This window comes from Embiotoca jacksoni, unplaced genomic scaffold, assembly GCF_022577435.1.
Source record: "Embiotoca jacksoni isolate LCO1_2020_lvr unplaced genomic scaffold, fEmbJac1.0.p SCAF_60, whole genome shotgun sequence".
In the NCBI taxonomy this organism is placed as follows: domain Eukaryota; kingdom Metazoa; phylum Chordata; class Actinopteri; family Embiotocidae; genus Embiotoca; species Embiotoca jacksoni.
In genome coordinates, this window is record NW_027185415.1 from 867,925 (window position 1) to 891,783 (window position 23,859).

At 47.7% G+C, this 23,859-nt stretch overlaps 3 protein-coding genes across 6 annotated transcripts; 1 reads left to right on the top strand and 2 right to left on the bottom strand.

The window, feature by feature from the left end:
• Positions 1-1,059: 1,059 nt before the first annotated feature.
• LOC138213510 (ras-related protein ORAB-1-like) lies at positions 1,060-9,405 on the bottom strand. The gene is made up of 6 exons (XM_069174668.1): positions 8,905-9,405; positions 5,654-5,726; positions 5,223-5,318; positions 4,526-4,621; positions 3,046-3,177; positions 1,060-1,913 (listed from the first exon to the last, which is right to left on the bottom strand). The coding sequence occupies exons 1-6, from the start codon at positions 8,916-8,918 to the stop codon at positions 1,713-1,715; spliced, it is 612 nt and encodes a 203-aa protein (XP_069030769.1). The 5' UTR covers positions 8,919-9,405; the 3' UTR covers positions 1,060-1,712.
• Positions 9,406-10,758: 1,353 nt separating this feature from the next.
• cep68 (centrosomal protein 68) lies at positions 10,759-23,599 on the bottom strand. 4 transcript variants are annotated; one of them, XM_069174684.1, is made up of 9 exons: positions 23,422-23,599; positions 18,045-18,114; positions 17,661-17,967; positions 16,064-17,038; positions 14,547-14,745; positions 14,253-14,449; positions 14,054-14,176; positions 12,653-12,749; positions 10,759-12,560 (listed from the first exon to the last, which is right to left on the bottom strand). In XM_069174684.1, exons 3-9 carry the CDS (start codon positions 17,925-17,927, stop codon positions 12,382-12,384), a joined length of 2,037 nt encoding a protein of 678 aa, XP_069030785.1. In that variant the 5' UTR covers positions 17,928-17,967; positions 18,045-18,114; positions 23,422-23,599; the 3' UTR covers positions 10,759-12,381. The 4 variants fall into 4 exon arrangements, with proteins under 4 accessions (XP_069030785.1, XP_069030784.1, XP_069030786.1 ...); XM_069174683.1 differs by having other exon boundaries at positions 17,661-17,976; XM_069174685.1 differs by having other exon boundaries at positions 14,253-14,446; positions 17,661-18,114.
• Positions 20,477-22,565, top strand: LOC138213516 (ribosome-binding protein 1-like). The gene is made up of 2 exons (XM_069174675.1): positions 20,477-20,612; positions 20,719-22,565. The coding sequence occupies exons 1-2, from the start codon at positions 20,477-20,479 to the stop codon at positions 22,563-22,565; spliced, it is 1,983 nt and encodes a 660-aa protein (XP_069030776.1).
• Positions 23,600-23,859: the final 260 nt, after the last annotated feature.

Here is a 23,859-nt window from a genome sequence, read left to right on the forward strand (position 1 = left end):
AGGTGTCGTACTCGTGTTCCAGATGTTGTATTCGTGTTCCAGGTGTCGTACTCGTGTTCCAGGTGTTGTACTCGTGTTCCAGATGTCGTACTCGTGTTCCAGATGTTGTACTCGTGAACTAACTCTCTCTATTCTGAGTGCATCAGTGTGCTAAAGTACAGAAACATCAGTTCACTACAAGTGCCAGGATGATGAACTCAAAAAGAAGAAGTGTGAAACTCTGGACACTTTCCACCCTAAACGGTCGCCATCTTGGCTCTGTAGAGGAAGGGGGCGGGGCCACCGACATGAAGGATTTTCAAATTAAAAGCGTGTGAGGAAGCTGCAGCTGTTCCTGAACACAAAGTGTTTCTTCTCCACTGCTGGACAGAAGAATCAGTGTGTTTATTGAGTGTTAAACAGAGGACACAAAAACACATTGAATTCTGGGTAAAATAATTAAAGTTGCAGATATTTTGAAGGGTGACATGTTCACATGATGAGGTCATTTCCTGTCAGTGTGGTTTTAAACAACAGGACTCTGTCTACACAGTGACATGGAAGTATTTATTTGTTGGTGTACTGAGGGAAGTCTGTCATCTAGTGAGTTCCTTGAGGAATCATTCTTTACATCAAAGCCACATTTACATTAGTATCATAACTTCTGCTGCCTGATATCTTGTTCAAATATGGATTTCATCTCAACTTGAACTTGTTTCACCAGCTGCAATGTTTCCTCTGTGGACAGCCGACAGTTGAGCCTCATGTTTCTGATCAGACGACGTTTCTACTTCCTGTGGTGATATTTCCCGGCTGCTGTTCTGAGGATCTTTGTGGGACTTCCTGGAAAAGCTGCTGACTCGTGTTTATGAGAAAGTAGGCCACACTGCAGCATCATTTTGGGATTAAGGTGAACCAGCTACTGTATGTATGTATGTATGTATGTGTGTACGATGGAGGGCTGTTGGTCTGAACCCAGCAGACACCGGTCCCAGTGTGGACTCCAACTACCAGCTGACTGCAGAATGAATAAATCCACAGGTTTCTCCCCAAGAACAGCAGACACGTGGTCCGGGTTGGTCCAGTCTGGTAGAATCATATTTATTTTCAGTTGAAGTGTTACATGTTCAACAACAAACTTACAGTCGTCTTCAGCCACTAATTCGACGCAGAGACTATTTCAATCATGTACTTGAACACATCCCATTTTACATATATATACATAATGTTTATGTACATATAGTGTTGCACTAGACTTTAGATGCTGGACAGCTGTTTGTGCAGAGGTTGGTGAGAGAAATAAAATAAAATTTAAAAAAAACAAAAACAAAAAACCTTCACACGGGGGACAGACGGACAGACGGACAGCAGAAGAAACGAGAGAAGCGGTCCGAACAAACAGAAAGCTTAATGACACCGAGTCAATCACCAACCATGCTGCAGGAATGCAGAGAAACACACACACACACTGTCATGAACCTGTATTCAGACCAATCAGAGGGTCTGAGGTGGAAGGTGTGGGGGAGGGGGGGGTCAATTGATCATGTATCTGTAGAATTTGTCGTCAATAACAGGACAGTATGACAAGAGGGATGCTTTCATTGGTTCTGGTGCGGCTACAGTATGTACAAACACAGGCAACTGGATGTTGTTGTGAGACACGGCGGCCCGGTCTGTCCTGTCCGGCTGTGGTGGACACAGGGGGATGGAGGGGGGGGGGGGGGGGGTCTCTCTCAGCAGCATCCTCCCGAGGAAGTCTTGACAGTCGTGCCTGGAGTCAGCTTCACGTTGGGCTTCTCCCCTCCCCCGGCGGTGGCCCCGGGACCCATCCTCTTCTTGATCTCAGCAGCCATAGTCATGAAGGCCTGCTCCACGTTGGTGGCGTTCTTGGCACTGGTTTCCAAAAAGGGGATCCCCAAAGAGTCTGCAAACTCCTGGACAGACAGAGGACAGGGGGTCAGACATGGTTTTTATTTGAGGTTCTTTACCTTTTTTTTGTTGGCGTGGCGCCTCCGACCGTCTGATGCAGCTCCGCCACCGGTCGGCTGTACGTGGAGATCCGTGCAAACCTCAAACAAAGTCTCTTTTCGGTTCAAAGTGAGATCAGAGGAAGAGGCGGACTCTATCATATGGTTCCCGATGAGACGGTCTCATTTTGACTTAAAGGCAGTTTTCCGACTTGTTGACATCCTATTGTTACGCAGCAGAACTGCACGTCATACGTTTGCAGCTTATCGACTCAAACTACGTTAATAACGGGCACACGTCACCCCTAAACTTCAGAAAATCAGTCCTAACATATTCATTGTTTCATTGGGGCATAAAAGAACCTCTCAGGTGCATCTAAATTAAAAAGTTCGGCCTCTGTAACTAAAGTGGTGACAAGATTCTTCTCTGTGCGTTATCCCCCTAACATCCACCGACAGCCTGTGAGGCGTTCAGCGGACATCAGTAAATTGTAGCTACAGAAAATGTTATGTTGGACCCGAAGCGGCAACCAACAGTGACGTACAGACGTTGTTAATTCGGAGCAGTTTGGAGCAGGAAGTGACCATATTTGGACGAGCTGGGGGAGGAGCCAGCGGTGGCTCTGACCGATCTGATCGGAAACCTGACGATACTACGTCCCGCCCACCGATAGCTGTAACCTGACTGCACCACAGGCCTGTCAATCAAACAGACACGCCCCCAAAAACAGGTCTTCTTGAATCTTCTTTTCTAATGAATGAGGGATTATTTTCAGATGGACCTCCAGAAAACTAATAAGAAGGAGTGACTTTAGCTAACAACACCGAGATAACTGATGGACACATTTTATTCACTTTGGATTTGATGAGAGAAGTTGAATGGGAGTCTATGGAGCCGGAGGCTTTTTGGAGCCGACCTCTAGTGGCACTCGCTGGTATTGCAGCTGAAGACACTTCTGGATCAGAACCATTTTACAGACCTGAAGCTACGAACTCTTTTAGAAACAGTTTATGGTTTAACCCTGGATATGCAGGAGCTTCTGTGTGTCTGTGTGTGTGTGTGTGTGTGTGTGTGTGTGTGTGTGTGTGTGTGTCTTACCTTTGCTGTTGTGTAGTCCACCACCTTCTTGGTCGTCAGGTCACACTTGTTCCCCACCAGCAGCTTGTTGACGTTCTCGCTGGCGTAGCGGTCGATCTCCTGCAGCCACTGCTTGACGTTGTTGAAGGACTCCTGAGACACAAACAGGAGCAGCTGAGGGAAGCGTTGAAAAGACGTGACGGCCAATCAGAGAGCAGCGTTCTCTGTGGTCCAACGTCCAACATGTAACACGGAGCGGAGCTCTCAGATTTTCAAGAGGACCATTAAAGCATTCAATGTCCAGCAGCGTGACGTCCAGACGTTGGACGCCTTTATTACCTCATCTGAAATACGACACAAAATGAACTTTACAAAGTGTTGGTTTTCTAACAGCAGTCAGTGAACGCTGCTACTTTGTTGGTTTGACTGATGTTCTGATCAGATTCATCAGAGTGAGACACAGAGGACTCAGGACCTGTCAGGCTGGTGGACAGACAGGCAGGCAGGCAGACGGGCAGACAGACGGGCGGGCAGACAGACAGACAGACAGGCAGACAGACAGACGGGTCTGTGGACGGCGGTGTGAGTCCCAGTGATCTGGGAGTTTCACAGGATGCTGCTGCAGCCTGAGCTTCAGTGTTTCAGAGTCTCTCCAGCAGCCATAAACACGACTTCCTGCTCCAAATCAGCTGAACAAACTTTAAATGACATGTATTTATTTCTGTCAGTGCAGTCAGCTCATTGGACCGTGGCGCTGATGACGGTAGAGATCAATGAAACGACAGCATGAGGCTCATCTCTGATGAGCAGCAACAGTTAACTCGATGTGGCTCTGGAAGTAAAAGCTGCTTATGGTGGAGCTGTGAATTCATAAAACTCTGGGCGACACCACAGAGAAAAGGAAGAGAGGTTGGAGACAACCATCAGTGATGTCACCATCCATCAGTGATGTCATCATCCATCAGTGATGTCATCGTTGGTTTGTGAACGTTATGAATCCTCCAGTTCAGATTCTGTCCGTCACCATCTTTGTTAGTTCGGAGCAGGAAGTGACCATATTTGGACATAGGAGACGACCTCTAGTGGCACTCGCTGGTATTGCAGCTGAAGACACTTCTGGATCAGAACCATTTTACAGACCTAGAAGCTACCAACACTTTTATATCCGGTCTGTGGTGGAGACACTTCACTCATTTACACCTGTGCTGTCAAACAACATCCAACAGCAGGATTCATTCCTGGCGTCTCCTTAAAAATGTATTTGTGGACAGATTCACACCTGACTTGATCAATAGTTCACCAAGAAAAATTCAGATTTGAAATTAAATCATCGAGTGATGAATTTGTTAATATCAGCGTTATCACCCCAGAAACATGAGGGACGTCTTCGCTCATTAGAAACTGACCAATCAGCTTCATTCACTGAAGTCTGCTTCATTGTGGTTGAACGTTCACTCTCAGTTAAACAAATGAAACTGGAGGAGTGTTGTGTTACACTCACCTGGTCTGTGACATCATACACGACAATGATACCATGAGCACCTCTGTAGTAGCTGGACGTGATGGTGCGAAACCTCTCCTGCCCCGCTGTGTCCCACTGTCGTCAACAACAACAACAACACAACATCAGCTTCCACACACAAACTTTTCATCACTGATATTAAATATCTGGAAATATGAGCAGTCATAAAACAAACTGAAGGATACGGTCCTTCCTAAAACAGTCTCAAAGCCTCCTGGGACATTAAACGTCTCCATGGCAACGCCAGCTTAAAGCAGCATTCATGTCTCCCCTCTTTACATGGTGATTCAGGTTCACATTAAAGCCTGCTGATGTTTGAGCTCAGACCAAACGCGGCGGCGTGGACATACGTATCCGTCCTCGCTCCACGGAGACGTCTCCGGTCCTTCCTCCTGCTGGACGGAGACGTCTCCGGTCCTTCCTCCTGCTGGACGGAGACCTCCGCTTCATTTTAAAACTGGTGGAGCAGCTTTAAGTGCTTTTTTAGCAGGGATTTAATCACTTTGATGTCATTGTCAGGCCCCTTGTATGAGGACAAGAGACGGACTAGCAGAGTGCTGCTTGGAGCCTTTATGAGGATTTGACAATAAGAAAGATTAATATCACACTCGCACAAATTTATAAAGCGAGTCGAGGATGCTGATGGAGTTAAACAGAGAAGCAGCAGGTTACTCACAATCTGAAGTTTAATCGTCTTCCCGTCCAGTTCTATGGTTCGTATTTTGAAGTCCACGCCGATCGTGCTGATGTAACTTTCTGTGTACGTGTCATCCTGCAGAGAGGAACAGTCAGTCAGCTGGTTCACACACATCCTGTTCACTTCCTGCTTACACACACACACACACACACACACACACAAACACACACACACACACACACACACACACACACACACACACACACACACACACACACACTGCTCTGAATGAGTTAAACATGGAAGCAGCAGTCGGCTGATTCTGAAAACCTGCTGAGTTCATTCAGAAGTTTCTTTTGTGTTCATGATGAACTCAGTGAGGATGATGAAGATGACCCGTTGTACAACTGACAACAACGTCGGCAAAGTATAAACGTACAATACGTCGTGTGTCATTCTGGGAAACTTACTGCAAATCGAAGGAGGAGGCAAGACTTTCCAACACCGGAGTCACCGATCAGGAGCAGCTTGAATAAATAGTCACTGTGAGAACAGAAAAAACACAAAGATCAGAGGACACGGATGAACACGGGACGCCTGGACGGGCCTCGGAGCTCCGAGTCCTGTTCGGCCGACAGCATGCTGCCAGTGTTAGTGTCACTTCTGTTGGAGGACTGCAGTTGAGGAAGGAAACAGTCCGGATGACAGTCACTGAGCTCAGCGACCGTTTCAGTGATCATGTGACTCTACTGAAGCCACCTGTAGGGAGAGAGAACGGAGTCCTCATACAGCATCCAGAGCTGGTACGACCCGGAGACCCAGACGCAACAGAACCACGGTGACGGCAGAACCACGGGGACCACGGGGGACCACGGAGGACCACGGGGGACCACGGGGGACCACGAGCTGCTGCCGCTGTGGACCGGAAGAGTCATCCGGTTCGGTCTGCTGCTGGTTTCAAAGGTTGAACCGCAGACCTGAACATCCAGTGCACAAAGCTGGGCTCTCTCTCTCACGAAGTGTTCAAGGGCTGACGGGGATTTTGCGGCTCCTGAGACCTGAGGTGTGTTTGTCGTGTACGGAGGGACGTTCCCGACAGACGCGCCCTTCTCCGAGACACAGCACACGCCCGAGTGAGACATCTTAAACCTGCCACGCAAACCGGGCAGGTCGAGGCGGCCGGAGGCCGACATACAGGTCTAGACTACATCCTGCACCACTAACAGTACATGTAACACACACACACACACACACTTCAAATAGACTGTTTTACCTGTCTAACATTCAGCTTGGAGAAAAACCTGCTTGTGTTCTGCCCATTTCTGTCTATAATCCTCGAGGGCGGCGCTTTAACGTCATTATTGGCACTACAGTGAAGTCAGGAGCCCAGATCAGCAAACATCACTGGAATACTGAGATTATACAAGTTACCATCTAAATAAAATACGTAATCTAAATGTGTTCATGAAACTTTTTGTTTGTGCGATCTCCGTTTCCAGGGCAACAGATCGGGTACGACTAACAACTGGAAAACAATCAGTGGCATCAGTAGACTCTTATGTAACATAAGTAATGTTTCCTACTCCAGGAAGTAGTCCGGCCCTTAGCAACCACCTAGCAACACAGAGGATTTCTAGTCTCCAACCGAATAAATACAGAACATAGAAACACTAAACTGATCAGGTAGCTCAGTCTGGTTGGAACAAAGATATCTGATGAACAAAGATATCTGAGGAACAAAGATATCTGATGAACAAAGATATCTGAGGAACAAAGATATCTGATGAACAGAGATATCTGATGAACAGAGATATCTGATGAACAAAGATATCTGAGGAACAAATATCTGAGGAACAAAGATATCTGAGGAACAAAGATATCCATGGTCTCGAGATTTTAACCGCCACTAGGATTGTAAGTGCGTGACTATCCGTGGTGTTACGGTACGGGTGCTCGGAGCGACCAAAAAGGACCAAAAGAGACCCGACTTCACCAAATGGGTCATTTACTACATAATGCACACATATGCAGTACGTGCTGTTATGATGATTTGTTCCAAATGTCAGAACTATTTGTTGTATAATAAACAATAACGCTGTGATATCTCCAGGTCTGGAAGGATGCTGGTGAATGGAACAAATAAAAGTCAACAGTACGTGTTACAGACCCACAGCCGAACAATGAACCATCCATCACACTGGAAATAGGCTGAACTAGCAGTCAGTGTTGTAGTACAAGTACACCTCCTATTTAGTCTTGAGCATCAGTAGGACAGCCTGAAAGTAAACCTTTATTCTGACATGTGACCGAGGTCAGCAGTCTGAGCAGTGGCCGCTCCTCACTCACTGCTCAGCACAGCTCAACAAGGGCAAGCTGCCCGGGGGAGGACTTCCCTTCATTACAACCCGTCCCATCCGAATTAGCATCCTGACACTGACACGACTCACCGAGGTAACCAACAAACATCCACAACATCCCACTGAGAAGAGCCCAGCTGTGCAGTTTACAAGTCCCAGCAGCTTCACAACAGCTGGTCATCTCAACAAAGAATCTATTTTCCAGCTCACTGAAACTCTCCAAAACCTTCTAAAACCTTCTGAAACTCTCCAAAACCCTCGGAAACCTTCTAAAACCCTCGGAAACCTTCTGAAACCCTCCGAAACCCTCCGAAACCTTCTGAAATCCTCCGAAACCTTCTGAAACCCTCCGAAACCTTCTGAAACCTTCTGAAACCCTCCGAAACCTTCTGAAACCCTCCGAAACCTTCTGAAACCCTCCGAAACCCTCCGAAACCTTCTAAAACCTTCTGAAAACCTCTGAAACAGACTGAAAGTCAATAAAACCCACATAAACACTCATTCACCGACTGAAATACTCTAAAACCTGCCAAAACTCAATACAACCCACAGAAACCGTCTGAAACACCAGGATTGTTCAAGTTCACACTGACTCTCGCTGACTGACACCATCTTAAATCCGGTCTAGAAATATTTAACTGATACCAAGTGAATCTTTAATACAGGAGCGGTATGGACGTCACACAATCACCATTTAGACTAATGACAACACAAAGAGGGACTTCGCATGTTTTACATTCAGGAGCTGTGACCGTTAACTAAAGGAGAACCAGAGTCAGAGAGAAAGCTGATTACTCAACGCTGCTGTGTGGAAATGGAGGTCTGTCCTGTAGCATGTGACCCACACATGACTGAGAGGCTGTGGAGGACAGCTGAGTGGTCCTCAGCAGGGACAACACCGGTGACCAGCTGGACGGACACACACACACACACACACACACACACACACACATATATACACACACACACACACACACACACTCACACACACACACACACACACATACACACACACACACACACACACACACACTCACTCACACACACACACACACACACACACTAGGTCCGGTCCAACAGATCTAATGAACGAACCCTCATGAAGTCAATTTATTATCATGTTATGATCCTTGTTGGTGACGTCACTGGAAACAAGAGCACTTCAGCGGTGTTCAGGCCCCCCGGGGGGGGGGGGGCAGCGGTGTTCAGGCCCCCCGGGGGGGGGGGGGCAGCGGTGTTCAGGTCAGCTGATGTTAGCCGCTCGTTTAGCTCAACTGCTAACATCAAGTTATTCGCCAACTTCCTTGTTAGCACGGAGCTAACGCGAGCAGCCCGACCACCAACAGTGTCCCGGTGATACTCACTATTCGGGATTCATCGTGGCGTCGTCGTGCGGTGGATGTCGTGTAGGAACCGTGTCTTTGTCTCCGTCCGCGGACACGCAGCGCTGCTGGTGAGTCTGCTCCTGAAGCGCGGCCCGGCTAGCTGCTGCTCACAAACAATCCAAAATGGCTGCAGCTCCAACCAGGAAGCGGCTAACATCAGCAGCTGGTTATCCGAGTCAAGCAGCTGAACACGTGTCCTCCACGGATACTGGACCTGGAGCGGACCTGGGCCTCGTCCTCCTGCCGGGAAGCTCGAGCGAACAGACCGGGGCTGCGGGTCGATCGGCGGCCTGGTGCTCCCTGTGCTCGGTGTGTCGGTAGCGCAGCTGTCAGCCCTCTGGAGAGATGACGTCATCTGGTGAAACGTGGCAAAGAGGAGTCAGCTGGTGCTCTGCGTCAAACTTCACGGATTGCGCAACTTCCGCAAAGAAAAAAGAGAAAAGAGAAAGAAAGCCGCTGCAGCCCGACAGAAAGGCTTTTATTGATCAGGAAACGAGTGCTACTTCCGGTCACGCGCCGGCTTCACGACAGCAGCTTCACAGGTGGTCCGTCGCGTCACTGTCTGGATTAATCTGGATTAATCTGGATTAACATGATCAGTCATCAATAACATCACTAACGAGCCGCCCAGCTGTCCCGGGACTTATTGTCCTCATTTCATGTGAGATGAGTCATAGACGCGTCATCACGGAAGTCTGAGGAAACAGGTGTGAGGAGGAGGAGGAGGAGGAGGAGTGGCTCGTGTCAGCACCTGTCCACAGGTAGCAGGCAGGGCGACTGATCCTCTCATCTAAGTTCAATTGTTAGACCTCCGACAGCCTGTAGTGTTTCAACAATACTCTGTAACTGTGACATTCAGGGATGATACTTCTTCAAACTCTTCATCATGTCAGATCATTTCAGACACCTGTTGAAGATGGTTCCACTTCTCCCAAACAATAATCCCCTCAGAGGTCCGTCCGCTCACTTCAGAGTAGGACGCTGCTGGTTTATGTGTCAGGTTGACCCCAGAACATCTCCAGCTGCTCTGATGATATTCAATACATCCTGGGAATTTACCATGAACAATGTTTTTAACACCTTTTTGCAATGATTGTTTTTTCTTGACATTCCTCTACATATCAATGTGTCTTTAGTTATGTTGTATATATAGTTTGTGTGTTTTTATACATAGTTGTTGTTTTTTACATTTTTCTCCAAAAAATAAAAATGATTTTCTTCTAATTTTGTTGCAGGTGTATTGAAAGTTTTCCTCCGTGTTCTTCACCTGCTGTGAAAACTACATTTTCCCACTGCAGGATTAATAAAGTCTTATATTATATTATTGTGTCTTATCTTATTTGATCTCTTCTTATTGGACTGTGTAAAAGGCACTAAAAGTAAAACAGGGACACTTTTTAATAAAATCAAATCAAATTTTGCTGTGAGACCCGTGTCTCCTCCGTCTGTCTCCGTGTCCTCTGTATGTCTCCGTGTCCTTTGTCCACTCTGATAACAGTCCGTCTTCTCAGCTCATGTTGGTCATTAATGTTCCTCCTTTGTTTTCAGTGTTTGTGCTTCAGCTGTGTTTCACTGTGAAGCTCTTTGAGCTGCTCCACACGGGAACATTTCACCGGCGGTGGTGCAGAAAATCGAGAAACATCAGACTTTGAATTACATCACAGAAGAAATATCAGCAGGCTATTTTCAGTCCTCTTTGACTGTCCTCTTCTGTCTCTCTGAGTTTGAACCACCATCTTTCCACCTCCAACCCTCCAACCTCCCTCAGGACAGAGGAGCATCTTCTCCAGGTTCCATTAAATGGACAAATCAGACAAACACGATGACACTAAACCCACAACAAACACATTTATTATGAGTCTTCAAGGGAATTACAGAAAGACAAATGCTGTGTTCCAGATGTTCTTCTTCCCTCAGTACACCAACACATCGTACACGAACACGTCAGGACTCCTACTGTGGAGACAGTCCTGTTGTTTCAAATCACACTGACAGGAAATGACCTCATCACGTGAACACATCACCCTTCAAAATATCTGCAGCTTTAATTACATTACCCAGAAATCAACATGTTTTTGTGTCCTCTGTTTCACACTTCTTTTTGTTTTTGAGTTCATCACCCTTGAGTGTCACTTGTAGTGAACTGATGTTTCTGTACTTTAACACTGATGCACTCAGAATAGAGAGTTAGTACACAAGTACAACATCTGGAACACAAGTACAACATCTGGAACACAGCAAAAGGCCTTTTCAGGGTTGACGGCTGAGGTCAGACAGTGCTGGAGGATGTGACTGGTTCCACGTCAGCTGCTGTATGCAGCTTGAACAGTTCTGCGTGTGTTTCAGGGGATCGCTGCTGTCTGAACATGTGGGTCATTATATGGAGTCATCCTGTTTCTAGAAGAGCCTATAATCCGTCACTACTGAACTTTACTACCATCTACTGGACTTGTATGAGGTTCAGACATGACCACTAACTCATGGATCTGTCCTGTGGTTCAGATCTGCTCCAACATTCAACTTCCTGCTGACAAACCAAACGTCATTAAAACTACTGACAGCTGATAAGTCACGGGATCTGTTAGCAGTGGAGTTTTTCCTTAAATACTTCAACCCTGTCCATCGTACTGTGGAGGAGGAAGACGTCTGACACCCTCATCATCAAAACTATCAGTCAGTGACATCAGTGAGGACACATCAGTGGGCTGTGTTGGACAGGTGCAGTGACCTCCTGCAACCACCGGGGGAGCCGATTGGTGAGAGAAGTTCCTGCAGACGTCAGACTGTGAACATTTAGATCACAGTCAGCTTTCAGTACGTACGTGTGTGTGTGTGTGTGTGTGTGTGTGTGTGTGTGTGTGTGTGTGTGTGTGTGTGTGTGTGTGTGTGCATCACAGGAGCATGTCAACGCAACAATGACGTCATAATGATACGACTGCTTCAATACATTTAGTGGATTAATCTTGTTTTGTTTGTATAAAAATAATCGCTGAGTCTTGAAATAATGTTAATTTGTCACTTCACTGACCTTCATATTTGATGTAGAGTTAACGAGTGTGTCAGGTTGATATTTTACTGCTCTGCTCTCTGAAAACAAAACGCACCGACTACATATTTGGAGTGATGTGTTGATTCCTGCCGGATGTTGCAGGATCATATTTGTTGGGTTCACTGAAGGTTCACTGGAGAGACAGTTTCATGTTTGATCAGCAGTTGTGATGCTGCAGCTCTCCTCGTGTTCATGTGGTTACTGTTTAACTGAACTACAGATAAAAACAGTCTTTAAAAACACTGGTGACAGAAAGTGTGAGTAGAAAAAGAGTGCAACATTCACGAGAAGGTCCGAAGGATCGGACCGGTCCGGCATGTTGGTGTAAAAAAGGCACTGGTGGATCACAACTGTTGGAAGGAAGAAATGAAAGAGTGAAATAAATCACATCCTCAGAAGCAGTCGGATCAGTACGTGGACCCCCGGACTCCCACCGGACCCTCCTCTCTGCTCTGCCGGGCCGGACCGGGCTGACCGGGCCGGGTCAGGCTGTCCATGGCGGACAGGATGGAGGAGAAAAAGTGCTCCGTGTGGTTCTGCAGAGCTCCAGACTGCCTCTCAATCAGCAGCAGGGTGTCTCTCAAAACTGCAAACACGGAGACAGGAAGTCAGCAGCAGATCAAAGACATGAACGTAGATTTATTTTTTGATTAAGAAGGCTGAATGTGACAGACTGACGTGGGGCGGTGCCGTCGATGCAGCGGAGGAGGAGCTGTCCGCTGTCCAGGACACAGGAGGTCAGCGGCTGGTGGCGGCTCACTTCTCTCTGGAAGCTCTGACAACGACAGTCGACACAGTGAGTCCGACCCGACGGTGTCTCAGAGTTCATGGAGTTATACGGGATATTTATACAGTATATGAACCCAACATGAACACATGTTTGTGCTGTCAGATCCTTTTAATTTTGATTTTAATGAACGAAAACCTCCAGATGAGTACAACCAGTCCAACAGTGTCGGTGTGGAACTGCTGCTTTTACTCCTCAGTTAGTTTGTCATCAGTAAACCGACTCTGACTCTGATTCTCTGAGCAAACGTGTTTTCTGTTCACATCGTTGTTTCAGTCAGTCGGAGAAACAGGATAACAAACGACTCATCGCCGCTCCGTCTGATCCGCAACCCCGTTTCCAAAACAGTTGGGACGCTGTGTAAAATGTAAATAAAAACAGAATGCGACGATTTGCAAATCACATACACCCATTTATAATTTTAAATAGACCAAAGACGACAAATCAAATGTTGAAACAGAAAAAATTCTGTTGTTTTATTAAAAATATCTGCTCATATTGAATTTGATTGCAGCAGCACGTCTCTAAAAAGTTGTGACAGGGTCAACAAAAGACTGGAAAAGTTGTGTTAAGATAAAAAAAACTAAAAACCTGGTGGAACATCTCACATCTAATTAGGTTACCATGGCAACAGATCAGTCACATGATTAGGTATAAAAAGATGATTTCAGAGAGGCAGAGTCTCAGCAGTGAAGATGAGGAGAGGTTCACCACTCTGAAAGACTGTGTTGGAAAATAGTTCAACAATCTAAGAATAATGTTCCTCAACGTAAAACTACAAAGAATTAGTGGATTTCATCGTCTACGGTTCATAATATCATTAAAAGATTCAGAGAATCTGGAGAAATCTCTGAACACAAGGGACAAGGCTGGAAACCAATATTGGATGGTGGTGATCTTCGGGCCCTCAGGCAGCACTGCATTAAAAACACACTATTCTGGAGTGGAAATCACTGCATGGGCTCAGGAACACTTGTGAAAACCATCGTCTGTGAACACAGTTCATCGCTGCGTCCACAAATGATGTTAAAACTCTCCAAAGAAGAAACCAGATAGAAACATGATCCAGAAACACCGCCGCCTTCTCTGGACCCGTTATGTGATTTACAAATCATTGCGTTCTGTTTTTTGTTTTTTTTACATTTCATACAGTGTCCCAGCTTTTTGGGAAACAGGGTTGTAAAACAAACCAGGAACTGATTCTAAAAGTTTCAACCCGATTCAGTCACACAGACATTATGGAGGTGTAACCGTGTGTGTCTGCTGTCGGTGAAACGGGCCTCAGTCCTCACCCGATACTCAGCCAGCGACGACTTCACACTGTCGATGTCCACGTCGGGCGCGGCCAGCAGCTCCATCTTCTCTGACATCGCATGCAGCCGCTGGATGAGCAGCGCCAGGTGGGAGCAGAACACCTGCAACACAGCGTTCACGTCAATGCTCGGGACGACCAGCGGAGCTGCAGGTTTCTCTCTCCTCAGGTGTCTCTACCTGGATGTGTTGCATCAGAGACCCCCTCTGCTCTTGCTCCTCCGGGCTGTCGCTCTGGTTGTCGGGGGCGACGGTGAGGCCACGCAGCCGCTCCACCAGATCCTCCACCTCCCTGAGACCGGAGCGACTCAGGCCCCCGCCGGCAGGCTCCGCCCGGGCTCCACCGCTGCTCGTCTCACAGAGCCTGTGATCAGCTGCTGGGGGACGATGATAACAGACAGTCACCGGTGTGGAGGCAGAGGACAGACGCTGTCAAACGTGGACAAATGACAACATCAGTCCATCAATACGTACCGGTGTGATCAGCATCCCTCTGCTCTCTGCCCCTCTGAGCTCCTTCATCATCTCGTTTCTCCTCCTCCTCCTCCTCCTCTTCTTCAGCCACCTGTTTCTCAGGCAGGGTGACGGAGGAGAGGATGGAGGTGGTGCCCGGCTCCAGGGACTCCCAGCTCGCCGTGACAGGTCTGCTGAGCTGGGCCGTCACCTCCCTCACCTGCACACAGGGGAGGAGCCACAGAAGCAGCTGAACACCTGAGGGTCACCTGTGTGTGACACTGCTCAGATATAACAACACTTTACTTCAGATGTTTGCTCACTCAAAGTCTGTGTGTGTAAAATCACGTACAAACTTCACATCACCAACAAAACAAACTGTCCAGCTGGACGTACAGTTTAACAGACATGTCCGTTCTGCATGTTTGTCTGAATACATCTGATATTGGTTGTTTGTACGTGTAAAATACTCGGAGGAGAAATGTAAACATATACATTTATCAGCTGTAATGATGTTTACTAAACCTGACAGTAGAAACAGGAGAAGTAATCGGTGTGTATTTTAGTACGACTGAAGGTATTAATCAGATGAACATCAGGAGACGGACGCTCTTATTGTGAAGGAGATGCAGGAAACTAAAGGATATGTAGAGAACGAGGTTTTACACCCGTTAAACATGTCTGATGTCAGAGGCAGAAATTATTCAGATGTCATCTGTCCAGAGATGATATTTTAGAGTTTTTGAATAAACTGAATGATGTTTTACAGCCAACAGCGTGATGTAGGTGTCTCTGCTGGGATATCAGTCCTGTTCTTCAGAGGAGCTGTCCGTGGTCCTGAATGTGTCCCTCAGAGTCACAGGTCGCTTCATCAGGTTCCCACTGAATGAAAAGTCACCTGCTCATCACAGAAAGATCTGGACCTGCTGATCTCTGTTTGTTAGAGGATCTCATTCACCGTCCTCCTCTTTTATCTGACCACGTTTTATTATTAAGCCTTTTTTTTTTTCCCCCATCTTTCCATCTTCTCATAATTTAATCTATTGATCTTTTTTTCCCCCCACGGCATTCACTTTCTCACTGATAATCTCCTATATAGCATTTTGTAATATTGATATTTCTTAATTTCAATGGGATCAAATTTCCTTTTCTTTTTGCGGTCATTGTTTTTTCATGACTGGAATCACTTTAACTCGAAATCCCCTAATTTAAATAAAGCGATTTGCACCTGATATCAGTGACGCAGTCACTCAGTAAATCACCAGGTGCAAATTAAACATGCAAACTTTTAGAATAAACATGCAATTTAGTGCCATTTATTGTAGATCTTAGTGAATCAGGCCCTGAGTGTTTTAGAGAAAACACACTCTTCTCATGAGTTGTGTTCAATTTATGAACAAAACAAAGTTCAATGTTTTATTGTATGTGGTCATTTCTCTGGTGTGTGATGAAGACCTACTTTTTGATTTTATATAAGATAAGAGAATAAAAATGGTAAAAGGGGAGACCAGATGTACCCGGGCGTCTCCATCACTGACCTGTCTGGACAGCAGCTGCAGCTCCTCCAGCTGCTCTGGAAGAGGCCTGAACTCTTCGTCCACCTCCCAACACACACACCGGGACCGTGGGAGGACGCTGGTGGAGCAGAGGACAGCGGTGGAGGTGGAGCTGGAGGTGTCCTGACTGCAGTCCAAACTGTCCGAGGACACGCCCACGGGCTCGGTCAGGGAGAGAGGGGTGCTGGAGGGCGGTCCATCTACACATCTGGTGAATCCCTGCAGGTCCGGTGACCTTTGACCTGCGCTGAGACAGCTTCTCCCTCTGGTCTGTCCCGTCCCGCTTGCAGAGAAGTCCAACCCCGACAAGCTGGTGGAGCGACACAGCTGGTCCAGTTCTATTCCTGAGTCCTGCAGGTGGGGGTCTGTCCGGAGGAAAGCGTCTCCCTGGAGGACAGAGCCGTCCCACTCACTGAGCGCCTGTCCTGGTCTCAGCGGGTAGGTGTAGTCCAGCAGGGCGCGGTACTCCTTGTTGGGGTCCCAGCCTGCAGAGCGCCTGTCTGGAGACGGAGGCGAACCTTTAGGGATGGCACAGGCCCAGTAGTTCACCTGATGGGGAGACTCGGGAGAACAGAGTGTGTTCTCTCCCCCACCTGTACCCTCCCTCCCCCCCCCTGGTCTGAGCTGAGGCCTGGAGTACCCTGAGCGAGGGGTGTAGGTAGGATGCAGGACTGTGGAGGTGAGTCGCGGCCTCAGAGGAGGGTTTAGTCTCTGGACCTCCAGGACGGAACTGGAGAGGCTCCTCTGAGCCGATCTGCTGCCGGGGAACGGTGACCGTAGAGCGGGTTCTTCACGGAGCAGCCGGGCCTGCAGCTCCGAGACACTGGAGGGTGAGACCAGGTCTTCTCTGGAGGAGGAGGGAGGTGAGACGTCCCCGTGAGAGAGGCTGAAGCTCTCGCTCAGCTCCTCTCTCGGTCTGATCAGAGGTTCTCTCCTGCTGACGGGCAGCTGTTTGTCCTACAAGGCAGGAAAGATGAAATTAAATATCACTGACTTGCTCTGTTTGCAGCAGTGACGGCTTTTGGCATTCAGACCATTTACAGATGAAGTGACTTAGAGGTAACAGTTCCTTGTTGTCAGGACATCCCAATAACATTAAAAACCTGAAGCTGATGCAAAGTGCGGCAGCCAGAAGACAGGACTTAACAAGAGAGATCCTATTTTTACAACAGCTTCTTCCTTTTTAGAAAAAACACATGAATTTCACGAGCAAGCATTATGTGACCACCTGCACATGTGAAATGTGGTTTTGGGAACATTTGAATGGTGTAATGTGTGAAGCGCATGTCGATTTTCCACATGTTGTCATATGTTGCAACATGTGGAAAACATGTGAAACTGGTGTTTTATCTGTGAAGGTCGTCGTCGGCTTTCTGTAGAATTTACCTGCTGACTTTTGAGCTCTTTACACACACACACACACACACACACACACACACACACACACACACACACACACACACACACACACACACACACACACACACACGACTTCACACAATTTGCATCATATGTACATGTTAAGCACGTGTGAGATGTTTTGTGGAGCGTTTGAAGGCGGGTCGGACTTCCTCCTCACCGTCTCTGTGAACCTCTGTGGCGGCGTCTTCTTTAAGATGGACGTTTGCTGCTCTGAGGAGAACAGCGGCTTCCTCGTCACATAGCGTCTGTCTGTCAGATACCTGCAGGTGGTTGCCATAGTAACACTTCTGTGCGGCCCTCCTCGGTCCTCTCTGTAGCTCCCTCCCCGTTCACCGTCTCCTGCAGCGGCACTCGAGGATCTCCTGCTGTGTTTCAACTCGGCATGATGCAGCCTCCATCGCTGGCTGCATCCCTCAGCTTCCATGAGTTAAAGGAGATGGAGGAAGGTCCGCTCAACTAAAGGACTTCAACAGCTACAAAATGAAACATTATTCTAAATGATTTCAACATTATCATTTATCTTTTGGGTTCATTCATACACCTTGCAAGCTGGTGGCAGACTCTTCTGTTCAGTCTTCTGAGCAGCGAACATCATCCTGCTGAGTTGAGTCCTGCAACGAGACCAGAGAGGACGTGAAGATATGCAGTAACAGGAAGGATTTATAACTTTATGGAAACAAACACCTGCTGTCAGAATCATACATTTGTATAGAATTCAGATTTAAAACTGCATGTATTTACTTGTAGAGGCGCAAAGGTTAAAGTGATTCCCAGCAGATTCATCACGACAAACGACTTTCACGTGACACACCATCATTGTTGTTCCAGAAATATTCAGAGTAACTTTAAACACGTGTTTTGAGCTGCATTAATCTCAAAAACAGCCTTCTTTTGAGCGTGTGTTCCTCATAAACACATGAACAAACATCCCTCAGCTGCTCGCTGAGTGGAAGGTCTCCTCCTGTTGCTGTGGCATCACTAGGCAGCGGGCTGATACGTATCGCGTCGGGTCCAGGCGCTGTAATGATATGTTGCTGCTCACCTGACCGATCTCATTAAGACTGCATGCTCAGACCTGCCTGTGCTCGGCACACCAACGAGGAAGAGCAGCGAGTGTCCGGTGGGTCTGCTGACTCAGAGACGGCTGCTCACTGTGCTGGTGATAGATATGAAAAACTGTCCAACAGAACCATGGAGCTCCTGCTGTGTGACACCAGCATGAATATTGACAACATTACAACCCTGTTTCCAAAAAAGTAGTAACGCTGTGTAAAATGTAAATAAAAACAGAACGCAATGATTTGCAAATAACATAAACCAATGTTTTTTTGCACATAGAACAAAGATAACATATCAAATGTGGAAACGGAGATATATTTTATTGTTTTATATTTCATAATATATATATATATATATATATTTCATTTTCAATCTGATGTCAGCAACACGCCTCTATAAGTTGTTCCAGGATCATGTTCACCACTGAGCTGCATCACTTCTTCTTTTAACAACACTCTGGAAACCTTTGGGACCTGAGGAGACCAGTCTCTGGAGTTTTGAAAGACAAAAGTTGTCTCCTTATTGCAGAAGATGTAATTTCAGCTGCTCATCAGTTCAGGTTCTCCTTTGTCATATTTTTCATTTTAATAATGGGCCACATTATTTAAATTGGTGACAGGTCCGGACTGCAGGAGGCCAGTTTACCACCTGGATTCTTCTACTACGGACGCAGCGATGAACTGTGTTCACAGACGATGGTTTTCACAAGTGTTCCTGAGCCCATGCAGTGATTTCCACTCCAGAATAGTGTGTTTTTAATGCAGTGCTGCCTGAGGGCCCGAAGATCACCACCATCCAATATTGGTTTCCAGCCTTGTGCCTTGTGTTCAGAGATTTCTCCAGATTCTCTGAATCTTTTAATGATATTATGAACCGTAGACGATGAAATCCACTAATTCTTTGTAGTTTTACGTTGAGGAACATTATTCTTAGATTGTTGAACTATTTTCCACCACAGTCTTTCAGAGTGGTGAACCTCTCCCCATCTTCACTGCTGAGAGACTCTGCCTCTCTGAAATCATCTTTTTATACACAATCATATTACTGATCTGTTGCCATGGTAACCTCATTAGTAGCGAGATGTTCCACCAGGTGTTTTTTTCATCTTAACACAACTTTTCCAGTCTTTTATTGATCCCATCCCAACTTTTTTTTATGTTGCTGCCAACAAATTCAAAATGTGCAAATGTTTTTCATAAAATTTCTCCATTTCGATATTAAATTAAATATGGGTTTATGAGATTTGCAAATCATTGCCTTTTGTTTTCATTTACATTTTACACAGCGTCCCAACTGTTTTGGGAACAGGGATGTATTTATTACACTATAAGTAGAAACATATTTTTCTGCAGAATGCGTCAGGATGCATCGGACCTGAATTCTGTGTAAAAACTGTCTGCAGATTGATGTGCATCATCTGCCATGTTTATAGGACAAGAATGTAGAACCTCATAATCACTTAATGCAGAGATCTTGACTTTTTCCAATGGAATCTAAATCAGACACAACGTCCTATTATGGATCATTTATCTGGCTCAACTTTCTGTGAGCTGTATTGAAGCTCTCAAGGTTGCTAGGCAACAGGGGCAGCGCAACGGTAACGGCAGAATGATCCGCTGGTGACGCAACAAGTAGGCGAGACAAGAAAAGACTAGACCAGACACTTCAGGGTCCCCCCGCTCCACGAAGACCACCCCCAACGGCTGGGACGGATACAGAGAGCAGAAAGCATCGACCCGAACAGAGACGGGTCGCCGACACCGACAGCAGCACATCAGTTCTCATGTGGCCGGACGTCAGAATCACCACGTCACTGCATTACAGCAGAGGTCAAAGGTCACGAACAGGCTGATGTGTTGGATCTCACACTGACTGAGAACCTCACACTGTCCTGTCTCCTCCATCCTGGTTACCATGGTGATGGCCAAGAGAGGATGGTGCTTGGTTGAAGAGGGAGTCTCAAGGGTCAATCAAAGGCTACTAGCAGAACAAAGAGCCCAGGGTGGACAGAACCAGAACCAGAACAAAGAGCCCAGGGTGGACGGAACCAGTACCAGAACAAAGAGCCCAGGGTGGACGGAACCAGTACCAGAACAAAGAGCCCAGGGTGGACGGAACCAGAACCAGAACAAAGAGCCCAGGGTGGACACAACCAGAACCAGAACAAAGAGCCCAGGGTGGACACAACCAGAACCAGAACCAGAACAAAGAGCCCAGGGTGGACGGAACCAGTACCAGAAAAAAGAGCCCAGGGTGGACGGAACCAGAACCAGAACAAAGAGCCCAGGGTGGATGGAAAAAAAGAGGCCAGGGTGGACGGAACCAGAACAAAGAGCCCAGGGTGGACAGAACCAGTACCAGAACAAAGAGCCCAGGATGGACAGAACCAGAACAAAGAGCCCAGGGTGGACAGAACCAGTACCAGAACAAAGAGCCCAGGGTGGACGGAACCAGCACCAGAACAAAGAGCCCAGGGTGGACAGAACCAGTACCAGAACAAAGAGCCCAGGATGGACAGAACCAGAACAAAGAGCCCAGGGTGGACGGAACCAGTACCAGAAAAAAGAGCCCAGGGTGGACAGAAAAAAAGAGCCCAGGGTGGACAGAACCAGTACCAGAACAAAGAGCCCAGGATGGACAGAATCAGAACAAAGAGCCCAGGGTGGACAGAAACAGAACCAGAACAAAGAGCCCAGGGTGGACGGAACCAGAACCAGAACAAAGAGCCCAGGGTGGACAGAAAAAAAGAGCCCAGGGTAGACGGAACCAGAACAAAGAGCCCAGGGTGGACAGAACCAGTACCAGAACAAAGAGCCCAGGATGGACAGAACCAGAACAAAGAGCCCAGGGTGGACAGAACCAGAACCAGAACAAAGAGCCCAGGGTGGATGGAACCAGTACCAGAAAAAAGAGCCCAGGGTGGACAGAACCAGAACCAGAACAAAGAGCCCAGGGTGGACGGAACCAGTACCAGAACAAAGAGCCCAGGGTGGACAGAAAAAAAGAGCCAGGGTGGACAGAACCAGAACAAAGAGCCCAGGGTGGACAGAACCAGAACAAAGAGCCCAGGGTGGACGGAACCAGTACCAGAAAAAAGAGCCCAGGGTGGACAGAACCAGAACCAGAACAAAGAGCCCAGGGTGGACGGAACCAGAACCAGAACAAAGAGCCCAGGGTGGACAGAAAAAAAGATCCCAGGGTGGACGGAACCAGAACAAAGAGCCCAGGGTGGACGGAACCAGTACCAGAACAAAGAGCCCAGGGTGGACAGAAAAAAAGAGCCCAGGGTGGACGGAACCAGAACAAAGAGTCCAGGGTGGACAGAACCAGTACCAGAACAAAGAGCCCAGGATGGACAGAACCAGAACAAAGAGCCCAGGGTGGACAGAACCAGAACCAGAACAAAGAGCCCAGGGTGGACAGAACCAGCACCAGAACAAAGAGCCCAGGGTGGACGGAACCAGAACCAGAACAAAGAGCCCATGGTGGACGGAACCAGAACCAGAACAAAGAGCCCAGGGTGGACAGAACCAGTACCAGAAAAAAAGAGCCCATGGTGGACAGAAAAAAAGAGCCCAGGGTGGACAGAACCAGTACCAGAACAAAGAGCCCAGGGTGGACGGAACCAGAACCAGAACAAAGAGCCCAGGGTGGACAGAACCAGTACCAGAAAAAAGAGCCCATGGTGGACAGAAAAAAAGAGCCCAGGGTGGACGGAACCAGAACCAGAACAAAGAGCCCAGGGTGGACGGAACCAGAACCAGAACAAAGAGCCCAGGGTGGACGGAACCAGTACCAGAACAAAGAGCCCAGGGTGGACGGAACCAGTACCAGAAAAAAGAGCCCAGGGTGGACAGAAAAAAGAGCCCAGGGTAGACGGAACCAGAACAAAGAGCCCAGGTGGACGGAACCAGCTTCACTGCTGCTCAGCAGGTTTCCAACTTCAACAGACAGGATGTCAAACGCAGAGGACAGAGGAGGAAACCATGGCAACGAGCGGTGACACCAAACACACACGACCTACAAGAAGCGAGGAGTCCTCCTGACCCTGGGTCAGTTCGGCTGCTGACGAGTTTGAACATGAAACCGGACCAGAACCGGAAGGAGCCGCTGGAAGCCGCGAGGTGGAGATTTTAAAGCAGCAGACAGAAAGACCTGCAGAGTCCTGGTCCTCAACGGAACCAGCCTTCTTCTAGACCTTCCTGTAGAACCAGCCTTCTTCTGGACCTTCCTGTAGAACCCGACTTCTTCTGGACCTTCCTGTAGAACCAGCCTTCTTCTGGACCTTCCTGTAGAACCAGCCTTCTTCTGGACCTTCCTGTAGAACCAGACTTCTTCTAGACCTTCCTGTAGAACCAGCCTTCTTCTGGACCTTCCTGTAGAACCCGACTTCTTCTGGACCTTCCTGTAGAACCAGCCTTCTTCTGGACCTTCCTGTAGAACCAGACTTCTTCTGGACCTTCCTGTAGAACCAGACTTCTTCTGGACCTTCCTGTAGAACCAGCCTTCTTCTGGACCTTCCTGTAGAACCAGACTTCTTCTGGACCTTCCTGTAGAACCAGACTTCTTCTAGACCTTCCTGTAGAACCAGCCTTCTTCTGGACCTTCCTGTAGAACCAGACTTCTTCTGGACCTTCCTGTAGAACCAGCCTTCTTCTGGACCTTCCTGTAGAACCAGCCTCACTGATCTCTACCAGTTTAAACACTTCCCACCGCCGGCTGCAGGGCGGAAGTCGCCCCGACAGACACTTCTCCAACAGACGTTGATCTGTCTGAGAGCGACTACCGAACTGGACCGCCTCGTTGTTCCTCCTCTGTCCGACAGAAACCCAGAAAACAGACCAACGACACGTATTTACCTTCTTCAGCGGCGGAGTTCGGTTCGGAGCGTCCAGCTGCTGCCGCTCCGAACCGGAGCTTTGTCACCGCAGTCGCCTTCCTGCCGCCGTGATGCCTTCAGGGACATCTGTTAGATTCAGCCGTGCAGAACTTCACCGGACCTCTGTTAGCTCCAGCGGAGCTGCCTTCACGGAACTGTTAGCTCCAGCAGTGCTGCCTTCACGGACCTCTGTTAGATTCAGCTGTGCTGCCTTCACGGCCCTGTGTTCACACCGAATATGAAAGCGTTCAGACCGGTGCTGTGACGTCGTGCTGTCTCTGTCCTGTATGAAGTCTCGTCGTAAACTCACTGATGGTGTGTTTCTGTGTTTGTAGGATATCAGAACATTTTAAAGGACACAAAAGTCATAAATCACGTAAACCCGAGAGAAACCTGTTGTCGTCACTTTTAGTACTTT